General features: G+C 49.7%; 1 protein-coding gene across 8 annotated transcripts in view; it reads left to right on the plus strand.

The window, feature by feature from the left end:
• JADE1 (jade family PHD finger 1) overlaps positions 1-14596 on the plus strand; it is a 64754-nt gene extending 50158 nt beyond the window's left edge. For all 8 annotated transcript variants that reach the window (XM_055316949.1, XM_055316953.1, XM_055316950.1 and 5 more), the window contains 3 exons: positions 1169-1690; positions 7033-7150; positions 10730-14596. In XM_055316949.1, the coding sequence (XP_055172924.1) occupies positions 1169-1690; positions 7033-7150; positions 10730-11643 (1554 nt within the window). In that variant the 3' untranslated portion in view covers positions 11644-14596. The remainder of the gene's footprint in view (positions 1-1168; positions 1691-7032; positions 7151-10729) is intronic.
• Positions 14597-14888: the final 292 nt, after the last annotated feature.

Consider the following 14888-nt stretch of genomic DNA (forward strand, 5'->3'; position numbering starts at 1 on the left):
CTTCTTCTTTCTTCCCCTCCTCCTCCTCCTTCCTCCCCTCGTCGTCCTTCCTTCCCTCGTCCTCCTTCCTTCCCTCGTCCTCCTTCCTTCCCTCGTCCTCCTTCCTTCCCTCGTCCTCCTTCCTTCCCTCCTCCTCCTTCCTTCCCTCCTCCTCCTCCTCCTCCTCCTCCTCCTCCTTCTCCTCCTTCCTTCTTCTTTTCTTTTTGGAAGATCTTATGTATTTATTCATGAGAGACCTAGAGAGGCAGAGACAGGCTCGGGGAGCCTGACCCGGGACTCGATCCCAGACCCTGGGATCATGACATGAGCCAAAGGCAGATGCTCTTTGCCACTGAGCCACCCAGGCGCCCCTGAAGAGGTTCTTTTTCCAGCTTTTTAATATAAGCACTTTTAAAGGAGTTCAACTCTAGGAAAAGCCGTTAATTCTCAAAGTTTACTCTGTGTCATGAGCACATGTTCTTTTTAGTATAATCTGCATGCTAGACCACCTTTGGCTGCACATGCCATTTGTATAATTGCACTTGCTATATAAGAGGCGTTTTCTTTTATTTATTTTTTATTTTTTTAAGATTTTATTTATTTACTCATGAGAGACTCACAGAGAGAGGCAGAGACACAGGCAGAGGGAGAAGCAGGCTCCATGCAGGGAGCCCGAAGTGCCTGATGTGGGACTAGATCCGGTGTCTCCAGGATCACGCCCTGGGCCCAAGGCAGGCGCTAAACCGCTGAGCCACCCGTGCTGCCCGAGGCATTTTCTTTTAAAAAATGTGAGAGAGAGCATGCATACACCTGAGTGGGGGGAGAGGGAGGGGGGAGGAAGCAGGCTCTCCGCTGAGCAGGGCTCCTGTGGAACCCCATCCCAGGACCCCAAGGACCTTGGGATCATGACCGTAGCTGAGGGCAGCCACTTAACCCACTGAGCCACCCAGGCTGCCAGAAGAGAGTTATACATGGTTTGGTTTATGAAACTTTTCATCTAAAGAATGACTTTAAACCCAAGCTTTACCTTATTTAACATATGACCAGAGGTGCCAGGGTTAACGTCTCCTGGCACGTGCTGGAAGTTCCACTCTCCTGTGCATGTGTGTGGAGGGTGTGTAGCTCCAATGGGCTTCAGCCACTGTGGCTCCGTGACCGTCTTTTCTCTTGTTCTCTGTGTTCTTTGCAGTGCTCTGTGAAGAACTGCCGCACCGCCTTCCACGTGACCTGTGCTTTTGACCGGGGCCTGGAGATGAAGACCATCTTGGCGGAGAATGACGAAGTCAAGTTCAAGTCCTACTGCCCGAAGCATAGCTCACATAGAAAACCCGAGGAGAGCCTTGGGGAGGGGGCCGCTCAGGAGAACGGGGCTTCTGAGTGTTCCCCTCGGAATCCGCTGGAGCCTTTTGCCAGCCTGGAGCAGAATCAGGAGGAGGCCCACCGGGTTAGTGTCCGTAAGCAGAAGCTGCAACAGCTGGAAGATGAGTTCTACACCTTCGTCAACCTGCTGGATGTGGCCAGGGCCCTGCGGCTGCCCGAGGAAGTGGTGGATTTCCTGTACCAGTACTGGAAGTTGAAGAGGAAGGTCAACTTCAACAAGCCCTTGATCACTCCAAAGAAAGACGAAGAGGACAATCTAGCGAAGCGGGAGCAGGATGTCTTGTTTAGGAGGCTGCAGCTGTTCACTCATCTGCGGCAGGACCTGGAGAGGGTAATGATTGACACTGACACCTTGTAGTGACTTAGAAAAGAAGATTGCAAAGAGGCGGCTGCTTGCCCAGAGCAAGGAACGGTAGCCAGTTCATTTACTCTCAGACCCTGTACATACTGCAGCATGAGGTTGTGTTGGTTCAATATATTTATGGGCCGGTAAACTCCTGTACATACGTGTAAGACTGCCCCAGAGCGGGGGGCTCCTCTGTGATTTACTAAGACACTTTCCCACTAATCCACGCGGTTCTGTAAGATCAAATGGGGTGTGTCCCCTCCCCCCTTCATTCCAGTACTAGAGGGACCTGAGCCCCAGGAAGATGACCAGGGCGTTGGCTGAACCGTTTGTGCCACCTGAGTTAGAAAACCAGGTGGATCTGAACCCCTGGTAGGGGCGGGTGAAGTAGGAAGAGCTCTTGTTCAGCCCGGGGAGACCCGGGTGCTGGTGCCGCTCTGGCCCGCCTTCGTTTCTTGGCGAATTCCCAAGCAGGCAGTGGGTGCCGGCGTGTGGGCATGAACTTCCGTACAGCTGCGTATCTGTTCCAGAAGGTACTGCAGGCAGTGAGGTGCTAAGTGCTACCTGAGGCAGGGTAGCTCTGCTGTGCGTGTGTGCTCGCGTGGCCCGGGGCGGGGCGGGGTCCCTGGTGCCCGGGGCTGCCTGTCCCACCAACGAGCTTCTGGGAGCTCAGCCCACCACTAGGTCACGCTGCTGGATTGCTGAGCGTAGTGGCCCTGGGCTCCCGGAGCCGCGGCTGATGGCACTTCTCGACCGCCGACTCCGGGTCTGGGTCTCCCCTCCCTGCTGCGGGAGTAGTAGGAATGGGCTGTCTTCCCTCCTCCGGGGCCTCCTGTCCCCGTAGTTTCTGGCAGAGGCTTGCTAACTGGGGAGGCGCCTCGGAGCAGCCCACGTTCAGTTCATTAGTGCTCGGCAGCGGGGACCCAGGCCCTCTGGCCTGACGCATCCTGCACCGAAAGGCACCCGAGTGGCCTCAAACAGTTAATGCATCTTCCCCAAGCACCTGACTTCCTAGCAGGGAGTGATTCACCTGCCTGGGAGAGGAGCTGACCCCTGGATGTGAAGTGCGGGGGTGGGCAGAGCAGGGATGAAGCGGAGGAGTGTGTTAAGCCCAAAGTCCCAGATCTCCCAGAGACCCGCATGGCCCTGCTGAAGATGGCACGGGCGGAGGAGGACGTGTTCATGAGACTTCCCTTTAGTAGGAGACTGAGTGCCTGCGGGCCAGCTTGTTGTGACCCCCTTGGAGCAGGTTAGGAGTCCGGTCTAGGCGGAGGCCTCCGAGCAGGGAGACAGCGGGGAGACAGGCAGGCGGGGAGGCTTCCGCTGCCATGCCCCCCCTGGTGGTGAGTGTAAAGAAGACCTCGCCTCAACCACACGTATGTGGCATTTTTGTTAAGAGAGGAGAAGGGGATCAGGAGGATTAACTGAATCCTGGTGAGAAGCCATTATTCCCAGCCTGACGACCGCTGTACTTGGGGTGCATGAGCTGTGGAGTCAGCTGGTCCTCAGGAGGGAGGACGGGAAGTCTACATGTTTGGACTGTGTCTGTCTCATGATCACCACAGAATAAAAGTGTAGAAAATGCTTGTGGTGTACTAACTCTTTTCTGTACTTCAGTTACACAGATTAACACGCACTTATAATTAAATTCTAAACATTTTTTTTTGGAGTCATCGCTGTTGGTTTTGAAGTAGAATGATACCAATGATGTATGAGAAACAGGGAATAAATCAGGATTTTTGTGTGTGTGTGTGTGTGTGGCATTACTTACATTTACTTTCTTAAAAGCCTAAGAGATTTTAGGGAATTTAGTGTTAGTTTAAAATGGGCTCATTATAATGAAAGATAGGTTTTCCAGAATTTGCCACGAGGCCTGTGATGGTGGAGGCTTTAACAAAAAAACCTGGAAGTCTTTTCCCCCGAGCGCTGCACAGTGCTTTGTAATTACAGACAATAAGTATATCAAGCCAAAGGCTCATGAGGGCGGGGGTGACCAGAACAAATCCTAAATTACTTTTGTTTCTCAATGAAGTTAGGATTCTGCTGAGCCCCACAGTAGTGGTTCGTAGCCGGTACGCAGAGTCCGGGAATACACGGGGCTGGCGTAAAGGCTGCGGTCAGTCCTAAAGTGACCAACAGCCTTCATTAGGGAAGCAAACAAGTGCACGCTGATGGGAATGGCTCGCTCTTGCAGATACACACCTGGGGGCATTCCACACCCGGGAACCTTCTGGATCAGAAGGGAAAGTGAGGTGGCAGGAGCGGGTTTTAGAGGAGGGCTGGGGAGCCACAGCCTTAAGAAGACGCGGTTGCTGAGGTGTGGTCTGTGGCTGTGTCCAGGTCCCGAGCCGGCCGCCTGGCTCTGGTGGGGTTCCTGTCCCCTGGACCTGGTCTAAAAGATGCAGCAAACCTCCGTAAAGCAAGGGCGTGCCTTCTCAGATAAAGCCGTGCCCCGCGCTTGGGGCTGGCCAGCTCCTGGGCAACTGCCCTACTTGACACTCCGTGGGATGGATGGTCACCACCGAGAATCAGGCCACAGTTGTCCCCCGACAAATGACGTATCGCGCTCTAGTGTGCGAGCAGTGTTTGAGACCCTTCTTGGATTCCTGAGGGCGGTGGTGCTCAAGAGTGTGGGCCCCAAGCAGCCGCAACATTACCTGGAAACCTAGCGCGGCACAAGGTCTTGGAACCCCCACTATTGACTCCAGAACCGTGGGCAGGGCTGGGGGTAGTGGTCAGCATTCTGTCTTGGGTCCCCACGTGTTTCTGTTGGGGAATCCCTCCTTTTGGGGAAAGCTGGCTGTGCTTAGGGAGGTGTGCGTGCACCCACGGACTGGTCTTCCTGGGAACTCCTTGCTGGCAGCTGGGGGCAGATGAAGCCGGGGAGGGTTGAAGGTGAGGAAGGGCCAAACAGGGCATGTTGAAGGGCAGAGCCTCCGGTCCCAGCCGGGGCGCTGATGGAACTGTGCCCGAGGAGGGTTCTGTGCAGAAGGGAGGGAGGGCTTCGGGCGCTCCCTTCCTCCATGGGGTAAGCCAGGCCTGGTGGACTCGGGGCGCTTTGTCCCACTGAAAACCCACCGTGGCCTTGGCTTTTTGGCGTTCTGGGTAGAGGTTTCTCAGCAGAGACCAGGGGAATGGGGGGATTTGCCCGCTCAGCAGCCAGGGAGGCCTTTCCTGGAGCTGGTGCTTGAAGCTCGCGGAGCCCGGTACTAGGCCAAGTTCAGGGACTCGGCTTTCCCTTTACTCTGTTTTCGTGGGGAGTCTCCAGGGCCAGAGCTCTAAGTATCCTGGCTGTACATCGGACGTGAAGAGTGTGACTCCGTCTCCTAGGATGTCAGAATTTGCCCCCTATTTCCACAAGTCCGATTCCTTAGTGTAAAAGCTGTTGTCCAAGAGTTTTTATTTTTTTTTTATTTTTTTTTAAATTTTTTTTTAATTTTTTTTATTTTTACGATAGTCATACAGAGAGAGAGAGAGGCAGAGACACAGGCAGAGGGAGAAGCAGGCTCCATGCACAGGGAGCCTGACGTGGGATTCGATCCCGGGTCTCCAGGATCGCGCCCTGGGCCAAAGGCAGGCGCCAAACCGCTGCGCCACCCAGGGATCCCTGTCCAAGAGTTTTTAATCTGTGATACGGGTCTAGGTCTTGCCTCTGAGCCTCCATGCCTAATACCCACCGCCCCCCACCCCCCGGTGGAAACATACTTCTCAAAGACAGTAGTAGCCTGGTAGCCACTTCCATCCCCACATTGGCCAGGATTTTTATAAAGGACCCCTACTTCCTGGCCTGGGCCTGGAGGCTGTCAGGAGGGGCCTTAGCCGGGGTGAATTCCACCAAGATAGTATTTATATTTACTCCAAGACCGGGAGGGTGATTTTCTGTTCAATTCTTTAATTCTACCTACATGCACACGCACACACGCACGCGTCTCTACAGCAAGAGGAGGTGTTAGGCACATCCTGAGTAGTCCCTGAGTAGGTGCCTGTGTGTTAGGCCAGGAACCTCCACCGCGATGCAAATGTGAAAGCCGGTCAGCCTGTTGTCTCTGTGCCTCCTGTCCGGACGGCCTTGAACACCGCTCCAGGAAGAACAGCTGGAACCGCTAGGGTTCATGAAGGACTGGAAACCTCGGGAGGCGCCGGCTCAGAGCCAGAGCTCCGAGTTCTGTGTGTGCGGCTGTTGCCATCCCTCCTTACAGAGGATGTTGGTGACCTTGGTTGAAGAAAGGTGGCAGGGGAAGGGGCCCCTCCCCAAGCCCTGGGTCTCCAGGGACTGTAGTCTCTCCCCTGCCCCGGGAAATGGGACCTGAGAGGGCTCTTAGGGCCCCTGTGCTCCCACCGCTGAGCTACTGGGAGGTCTGGTCTCCTCTTCTGAGGAGGTTCGAGTACAGCCCGTCGTGTTGCGTTTGACTTTGGGGTTTTCAGGCGCATGCAACCTGGTCAGGTTTCCCAGTAGGTTCTAGGACTGAAGATGGCCTGGTTATTGACTATTTTGTTCCTGTTTAGGGAATACCTCTAGGTGTCGAGATAGTTTGGGTAGTGAGTGTATATGTGTGATCCCCATGTGATCCCCATGTGATCCCCGGTGGCTGCCAATCAGATACCAAGTGGAGCTCTCAGCACTTGAGTCTTTCTAGTTATTTACAAATGAACGTGGAAGAAGGCGGTGTCCTGCAGGGAGCTGGACTGGAGGTGCTGACAGCAGGGCAATGGCGGGGACGTTCCCTAGCTTTATGTTCTATAGGAACACGTTAGCTGCCTGTGAGCTTCAGATACCGTCTAGTTGACAGAAAAGTTTCCTTGGCTTCTTGGTGACCATTTGGTCTTCTACTAGTGAGCTCTGTGCAGGGATAATTTTTGGCGGGAGGTTGGGGGAGGTGCTCTTCAGATGGCCCTTTTGACCCTGTGTTTCCCCAATTCTATCTTCAGGAGATAGATGCTGGATAGAGTGGCTTCCGAGCTGCTCTGAAGCCTTAGGTCATAGAATTCATAGGAAGAGGATATTGAGGGGGTGATAAGCCTGGACCTGGAGCCCAGCGGTCTTCTGCTGGGGTGGGCGCCAGGCTGGGTGTGGTGCAGGCCGCAGGGCTTGTTTGGAGCTCCTCCTACAATCTCTTCTGCGTTGCTCTGCCTACTTGGAGGGGTGTGTGTGGAATCCTAGTTAGCAGCCCGAAAGTAGATTAGAGCTTGGATAAAATGTATAAGTACATCTTGATTTCAGATGCCCCTCATGGCCCTAGTAGGACAAATTTCTCAGGTAAAGGAAAAACACCAAAGTACCGTTATAATGTATTGCTTACTTAGAATCTTTATTCTCTACGTTCTAGGTTCGGAACCTCACTTACATGGTGACCCGCAGGGAAAAGATTAAGCGATCTGTGTGCAAAGTCCAGGAACAGATATTCAATCTTTACACTAAGCTCTTGGAGCAAGAAAGAGTTTCAGGTATGCATTAAGCTCTTGTAGGTCAAACAATAGTGCAGGGGTTTGTAAGCCTTAACGTTCTGTTAAGGGAAAAAAAAAAAAAAAGGCGAATTTTCTTTTATTTATGCTATACGAGAATCCGAGCAGCACAGACTTTCATATTCAAGGAAAATCTTTTGGCATTTGAAGCATCACACCGTAGGGAAAAGGGCTATGAATCTGACCTCAAATAGGGGTCGAATCCCATATCCTCTACCTACAGGCCAAACAAGCAAGCCTGTTTTCTGAGGCTCCCTGACTTCTTCCTGTGTAATGTGGGGTTGAGCTCCCAAGCTTCCTACTGGGAGCTCTTCTGAGACTCCAATGTTAAGGGCAACTTCTCTATTGTGTTGCAAAGCACTCGATAAACTTAAAGTTTCATGGGGACACTTGGGAAGATTTACAGATTCTCTAGCCTTTGGATCCACCTGTAACAGACGGTAAATAAGCAGCGTTAAGACTGTGTACTCCAGGCACACGTCCATGTTCGGAGCACATTCCCAGTGGACGTTTTGGAATAGGTGGAATTTTGAGTATTTTTGAGATTCAGCACCAAGTATTTATTCGGTGTGTTTTACCTCGCTCTGAGCGAGGTAAAGTGGAAAAGGGAACTAAGATTCCCGCTTCGTGCGCTGCGGAGAGCACACCGTTCCTTGGAGGTGGAGCGCACCCAGGGCAGGTCTCTGGGACTCTCCATCTGTAAGACGCCAGGTTCAGGACCCCGACCCCTCGCGGGTCTCTGAGCACGGAGGTGCTGCGAGCAGGACCCCTGCCGAGCGGGCATCTGGAAGGATTTCGGAGGAGGAGGGCCGCCGAGGGCTCGGCCAGGCCTCGGGTCCTCGGGGAGCTGGTCTCTGTGGCCCGGCCCTGCCCGAGGGCCGGAGCAGTGGCATTGGCCGCACTGCGCTGTGCGGCCACAGGAGGCTGACTGGCCTGCTTCTGTGGCTTCTTGTCTCTGTAGGTGACGGACGCAGAAACAACAAAGAAGCGGTTACCTCCTGTTATGTTGAAATCCAGATTCTGGTTTACCTGAAACCCTCCGGATACACGGAGCTAGATGTAAATTGGTCAGCTGAACAAAGACAGCTTAGGGGGCCTTAATGCTAGTCTCGAGTCGTTACCTCGTTAATACTAATGGCATTAACGTACTAATGTTCTCCTAGATATTTTCTTCCGGAGAGTAAATATTTTCCAGATGCATCATTAGTTAGAGTTTATTAGTTGTAAAACTTTTAAAATAGGTTTTTATAAGTAGGGCTCATAAGCGAAAGCAGTTTGATCGGGATTGTTTCAGGTGGACTTGTTTCGCTCACTGTTCCTACTTGAGTGCACAGGAGCGGGACCTAGTTTATCCCCTGCCTTCGTGGCCTACTGCAAACAGCCTGCGCGGAAGGCTGCGGGGTGCGGGTCACCGGCCTCCAGAGCTGCCGCCGTGCAGGCTGGGCCCGTGGAGTTTTGCCCGTGGAGGGGCGTCCCGTGGCTCTTGTTCAGTAGTTCTGTAATGAGTGATTACCTATAAAAATAAGCTGCAAGGAGCATTTTCATCTGATTTCACTTAGGAGTCCTTTTTCAGGGATATTGCAAGCTGCTTTTTGCATTTCATGGCTCAGGTTTTTACGCGGGTAAGAGATTGAGATTCCTAACCAGGTTAGGAAGTGTTTTGTGTGACACAGCTGTAATGAAATCCTACTGCTGTTCCAGAGAAGGTAAACAAACCCTCCCTCCCCTCTGAGATACGAGCCATACTAAGTATGTTGGGTTGAAAGCAACGTTAAGCTTTCTGCAGGATGCCCCAGGGAATGAAGTGGAAACCCTTTAGGATGCTCCCCCCCTCTTCTTTTTCCTTTTATCCCAGTTTTAAACTTTCAGTTGTGTTCTTATTCATGTCCCAGGTGGATCTCCTGTCTTATAAGGTAGATGGTTCCAGGTGAAGTGGAGGAGATGGCCGTGATTCACACGTGTCAGTCAGGGTCTGGGGTTTAGGCTCGCGTGCGAAGCTGAGAACGGTCAGGGCCATTCTGCTGGCTGAGTGTGTCCTCAGTGGGGACAGCACTTATGTGACGTCAGAAGTCTGAGGCTTTTCAGAGACGTGGATCCCAGGTAGATGGAAATCAGTTTAGAAAATGACAATCCCTCTTACCTTTGTTTTCCCACAGTACGTGACTGAGGAGGAGACACAGAAGTGTGGCTTCGTGAAGGTTGACTCTAAGGTTTGCTTCTTGAAAAGCAAGCGTGTTCAGCTCAGCAGTGGGAGCTGCTAGCCCCGCTCTGTTGACACGCCGTGTTCGTGTCTGCAGAGCAGGGAGGCTTCGGACGGGCTCCTGCCCGGCTGAACCTGGTTTTTCCGGCGGTTTATACCTTACGGGACACAGAACAGGAGAACAACTCTTTACAGATGTCCTCGAGGCTCTTGCAGAAACACGGTCCTTGTGATAAACTCCAGTGTGTTAAAAATTCACCCCGGGTTTTTCACACGGAGGGTTATGAGTCATTATTAGTTGGTTGTGAGAGGAGTTTAGTGGGTCACCAGCATCAAAAGCAAGTGACATAGAATAGAAAATGTAAGAGTGCCACATCAGATGGAGGAGGCTAATATTTCATGAAGTGTGAGCTTTTAGTGGGTTACGTTCTGAAATTTAGTTACTGGGATTGTAGGAAAAATGTTTGCAAAACACCATTTTAAGTTACCCACGTGTTGGATGCCAGTTCAGTTTAATTCCGCAAATAGGCTTTGCATATAATAGGAAAGATTTTGTTTTTTGTTTTTGTTTTTGTTTTTTTAATAGGAAAGATTTTGAAAGACCTTTGCTGTGTGTCAAGAATGAGTTTAAGCACCTTCCTTTCTTGTTTCATGTACTTACTTACATTTGTCCTCCTCGTAGCTCGTATTTACTTGGAGAAGGAAACTCTAAAGATGTATCTATTCATTTGCTTATTTCAGAGTGCGTGGGTGCAGGAGAGCACACGCAGGGTGGAGGGGCAGAGGCGGAGGCAGGAGGAGAGAATCTCAAGCCGACTCCACGCTACCCAAATGTGGAGTCACACGCGTGGGGCTCGATCCCAAGACCCTGACATCACAACCTGAGCAGGAAATCAAGAGTCAGATCTTTAACTGACTGAGCCAGTCAGGCGCCCCCCAGATAGGGCAACTTGAAAGCCCCTGGCCCCGCACTGCTGGGTGGGCTCTGGGTCGCGTCGGGGAGCAGGTGCCTAACCATGTGCAGGGGTAGGGGCGCTGACTGACTGGATGGATTCTGCGTGGATTCCTCTTTGAAAGATTGCTTACATGGTTCGAAGGGAAAGGTTTTTCTGGGGAGGTCGCTTCATGGAAACCTTTGTGAGCTTCGGCTATTTAAGAAAACGCAGCATATTCAGTCTGCAGATTGAACGCAGATTCTTAGGGCAGGTGATATTTTCGTGTGTGAATTCTTATAAGCTGGGTGGTTGTACACTGTGCGGTTGGGTGGGAAGTTCGTGTTAATCGGGCCATGCTGGGGACCTAGAGTGGTGTTTTGGGTCTGCTTCTGTAATTTTTCTTTCTTTGTGGTTGTATATTTGTAGGTGTGCCTTCTTCTTCCTGGTCCTCCTCCTCCTTGGAAAACATGCTTTTGTTTAACAGTCCTTCTGTGGGCCCTGACGCCCCCAAGATCGAGGACTTGAAGTGGCATTCCGCGTTCTTCAGGAAGCAGATGGGCACTTCCTTGGTCCATTCGCTGAAAAAGCCCCATAAGCGAGATCCATTGCAGCACAGCACTGGGAGCGGAGGCAAAGCCCTGCCGAAGCAGCCAGACCTGTGTGGTAGAAGGGAGGGGACGGTGGTCCCAGAGGGCTTCTTGAGTTTTGAAAAGACCTTTGCGGAGGCCCGTCTCGTGTCAGCACAACAGAAGAATGGCGTGGTGATGCCAGATTCCGGGGACAGAAGAGACCATCGTCTTCATTGTGATCTCAGCAGGGGAGACTTCAAGGACAGACCTTGTAAACAGAGTCACAAGCCTCTGAGGCCCACGGACCCGTCCCAGCGGCACCTGGACAGCCCGAGAGCCGCCGCCGCCTCCCCTGGCATGGGGCAGTCGGCGCCCGGCTCCAGGAAGGAGATCGTGCCCAAGTGCAACGGCTCCCTCATCCGAGTGAACTATAACCAGACTGCAGTCAAAGTGCCTACGACACCTGCCAGCCCAGTGAAGAACTGGGGAGGGTTCCGGATTCCAAAGAAGGGGGAACGGCAGCAGCAGGGAGAGGCCCACGACGGGGCCTGCCACCAGCACTCAGACTACCCCTATTTGGGCTTAGGCCGAGTTCCAGCCAAGGAAAGGGCAAAAAACAAGTTGAAATCTGACCATGAGAATGACGGGTACGTCCCCGATGTCGAGATGAGTGACTCAGAGAGCGAGGCATCGGAAAAGAAGTGTATACACGCCAGCAGCACTATCAGCAGGAGGACAGACATCATCAGGAGAAGCATTTTGGCCTCTTGATGAAACTGAGGCGGTGTGGGAGCGCTGCGGGCGCGCTGCGGGCTTGCCGTGGAGTTGCTAGACGAGAGCTCTGACGTGGGGGACGAGCGGAGACCCATCCATCACTCCTGAGCTACACACACACATTTACTTGCAAGTCAGATTGAATTTTTTTTCCAGAGTCATTTATAATTCATTGTTGTGAGAAGTGTGTTATCTGCAACTTGTTGAGGAAACACAAGAGTAGATTGTAACCGTCAGACACTAAGACTAGAGGCTGAATTAAACACTAAAATAAGAATGAATGAAATAAGTCTTTGCAGAGGGCAAGGCTTGCGGAAGCCTCACGAGTTTGCATTGCCCTCTGTATTCTTCCCAAAGCACAAACTCTTGGTTACCTGAATACGCGGAATCAGATGCAGTTCTTGAGAAACCCTCACGTACCATTTAACAGCCCATAAAACTTACTTTGTAGGACTGGTAGATGTTGAAGTCATATTTATACTTTGGCCCCCGAGGCTGTTTTTGTTGCATTGTAGTTACAGGCAGCAGCTCCGAAGCTTCAGTAACTCTAGGGAATTCATGTATGAATGAGATCAGCAGATGGGGAAGAGAGAATTTTCAAAAAGGTCAGTACTGGAAGATCTGAAGGGCCAGGGCAGAGCTGCTGCAGCTTGCAGATGTAGGGTACGTGGAGCAGGTCCTGCTGCCTGAAGCACCCGAGTGTGTTGTGGGTATGGGACTGGTGGAGGAGAGTGAAGCCATTAGAAAGTTCTGTCTGTGAGAAAGGGCAGTTGGTCCCATTCTTACCAGTCCTCTTGACCTTCCTCTTCCCTAACCACTGCCTTTTGGGCCAGCTTGGGAGTTCCCTGGCCTTGGGCAATACCTGGCCATCTGGCTTCCAACGATACTAATGGCTAGTCAAGTTCAAGTGATGAACTTCCAGACTCTGGTGACCTATGTCCCAGAGCCAACCACTAGTGCGTATGTTGGGGAATCTGGGCTTCCAACATGAACGGATTCCTTAAGAAAAAGGAAAAAAAAATGAAAAAGAAAAAAAGAAAAAAAGAAAAAAAAAAAGCAAAATAGGTTATATTTTAAAAACAGTAGAAAGGCAATAAGTTGCGATAACCTCTTACCATTGACCAAGGTGATACGGGAAAGAGACTGAAGTGTAACAGGTTTCCTGGAGTCAGAGTTCTAAGCTCCAATTCGTAACTTGGACTTTCTAATTGCAAATGGCAATAACTAGTAAGTTATCAGCAATAATGAATTTAGCATTAAATTTGAGTACAATGTTCTGTTTTTGCACTCACTGCAGTGCTTATGTATTAAGACAGTGGATAGTGTTAAGGTCCTGTTAATTTTCTTTGGAATTCAATGTAGTTGTGAATCAAACTTAAGAGAAGGAAAGTTTAAATAGCAACGAGATTTAGAATTATGGGCACTTGGAACAAGCCCAATTTCCCCTAAATTATCCTTAGTTTGTTATTATCAGTATTCAGATTTCCCGATTCATTTATACATCTGTTTCCATGTGGCAGGGACATTCTGATACTTAACGAGTGATGATTTGAGTTCTGTAGTTCCCTTTCAAGTCTTCCAGGTGATTGTCAACAGCAAAAAAGGCTTATTGAATTCCATCTTGCTATGCAAGTTTTATCGGATGATCAAATAGTAGATCTGATGCATCCCCATTGTATGTATGACATTTTCAGACCAAGTCTTAACTTTTCGAATACATTTTAGTAGCTAATTCAGGGGAGGGGAAAGAATGACCCAGGTTTTTAGATTGACTATTTTTGAGCTATGGGGCTCATCTTGAGAGACTGCTGTCCAGATAAGCTGTTGCTACAGATCTTAGGAGCTTCTTAAAGAATCCAAGTTGTACATTGACTCATAGCATAGTTTAAAAACCAGAGTTTTTGCCTATGAGCGAAAACATTTTTGCTGGATACAGAAGAAAGGTGGACACTTTTTACAGTTCCCTTTTGACCATAGCAACAGCTCTGGGTGAGAGTAGAATATATAGAGGGGTAATCTGTCAAGCCATAGAAAGAAAATCTAAATTTTAGTAAGTATATGACCTCTCACCATTTTAAGAGGTAACAGATTCATTTGCACTATTTAGGAATGCTAGTTTTGTGCAAAAATAATGCCTTACCTGTTTTTTCCCCACATTTAGGTTGAAAAGCTTTCAAACGTTCCAAGTTATGCTGAACCAAAAAAACTAAACAAAAAACAAAACAAAAAAAATAAAGAAAAACCCACACAAAAATAAAAAGCCCACACTTTTTATTCCTGCTTTGAAATGCAAATGGTATAGAGCACGGTTTCTCTGACAGTGTAATGATAGCTTTGTAAGTTAGTTCACGTCCTGCTGGGAACTCTGTATGAGGCGGCCATACGCAGCACCCACCCACCCCACCCACTTGCACTCTCTTAGTACGAGCCATTCGCTCTGCTTTTCTTTTCTTTTCTTTGAAGCTTTATCTTTCCTTGTGCATCCTGACCAAGAAATATCTTTGATTATGATCAATGTATTATGTCAAAATGTAGGCTAGTTAAACTTTTGTAAAGTTGCCTGGAATGTCATTTGTTAGGTTATAAACAAAATCGAAATGAAGGGTTCTATGTGTTGTGTACAAATCTTAATTATTTTGAAATGGACAAACTTGTCATTACATTTGTAACCTTGTACAGAGGATTTTTCACTATGTGCCTAGCTTGGTGTCCATTCAGCTAAAATTGGAAAAAAAAGGTGCATGAAGAGTTAAAAATCAGAAATTAAACAAAGTATATGTAGAGATGACTATTTTATATTACATGGCCCAATCCTGTATTTATTTCTACCCTCTTTTTGAAAGTATTTATAAAACTAGTTGAGGACAGCTGTATTTTTTTGTTGAACTATTTAGTAGAATTTGTGCCTTTTTGTCTGTATGTGAATAAATGCTGTACATTTTGCAATACATTTTTAAGTGTCTTTTGAATGTTTTTTTTTTTAATTTTTATGTATTTATGATAGAGAGAGAGAGAGAGAGAGAGAGAGAGAGGCAGAGGGAGAAGCAGGCTCCATGCACTGGAAGCCCGATGTGGGATTCGATCCCGGGTCTCCAGGATCGCGCCCTGGGCCAAAGGCAGGCGCCAAACCGCTGTGCCACCCAGGGATCCCTTTAAGTGTCTTTTGAAATCTGATTTTGCTAAGTATTTAAAGATGTATGTGCCATAGTGGTCCTGAATTGGTGTATGTCGGCCGCCTCAGG

Source organism: Nyctereutes procyonoides, unplaced genomic scaffold (assembly GCF_905146905.1).
Source record: "Nyctereutes procyonoides isolate TBG_1078 unplaced genomic scaffold, NYPRO_anot_genome, whole genome shotgun sequence".
NCBI lineage: Eukaryota > Metazoa > Chordata > Mammalia > Carnivora > Canidae > Nyctereutes > Nyctereutes procyonoides.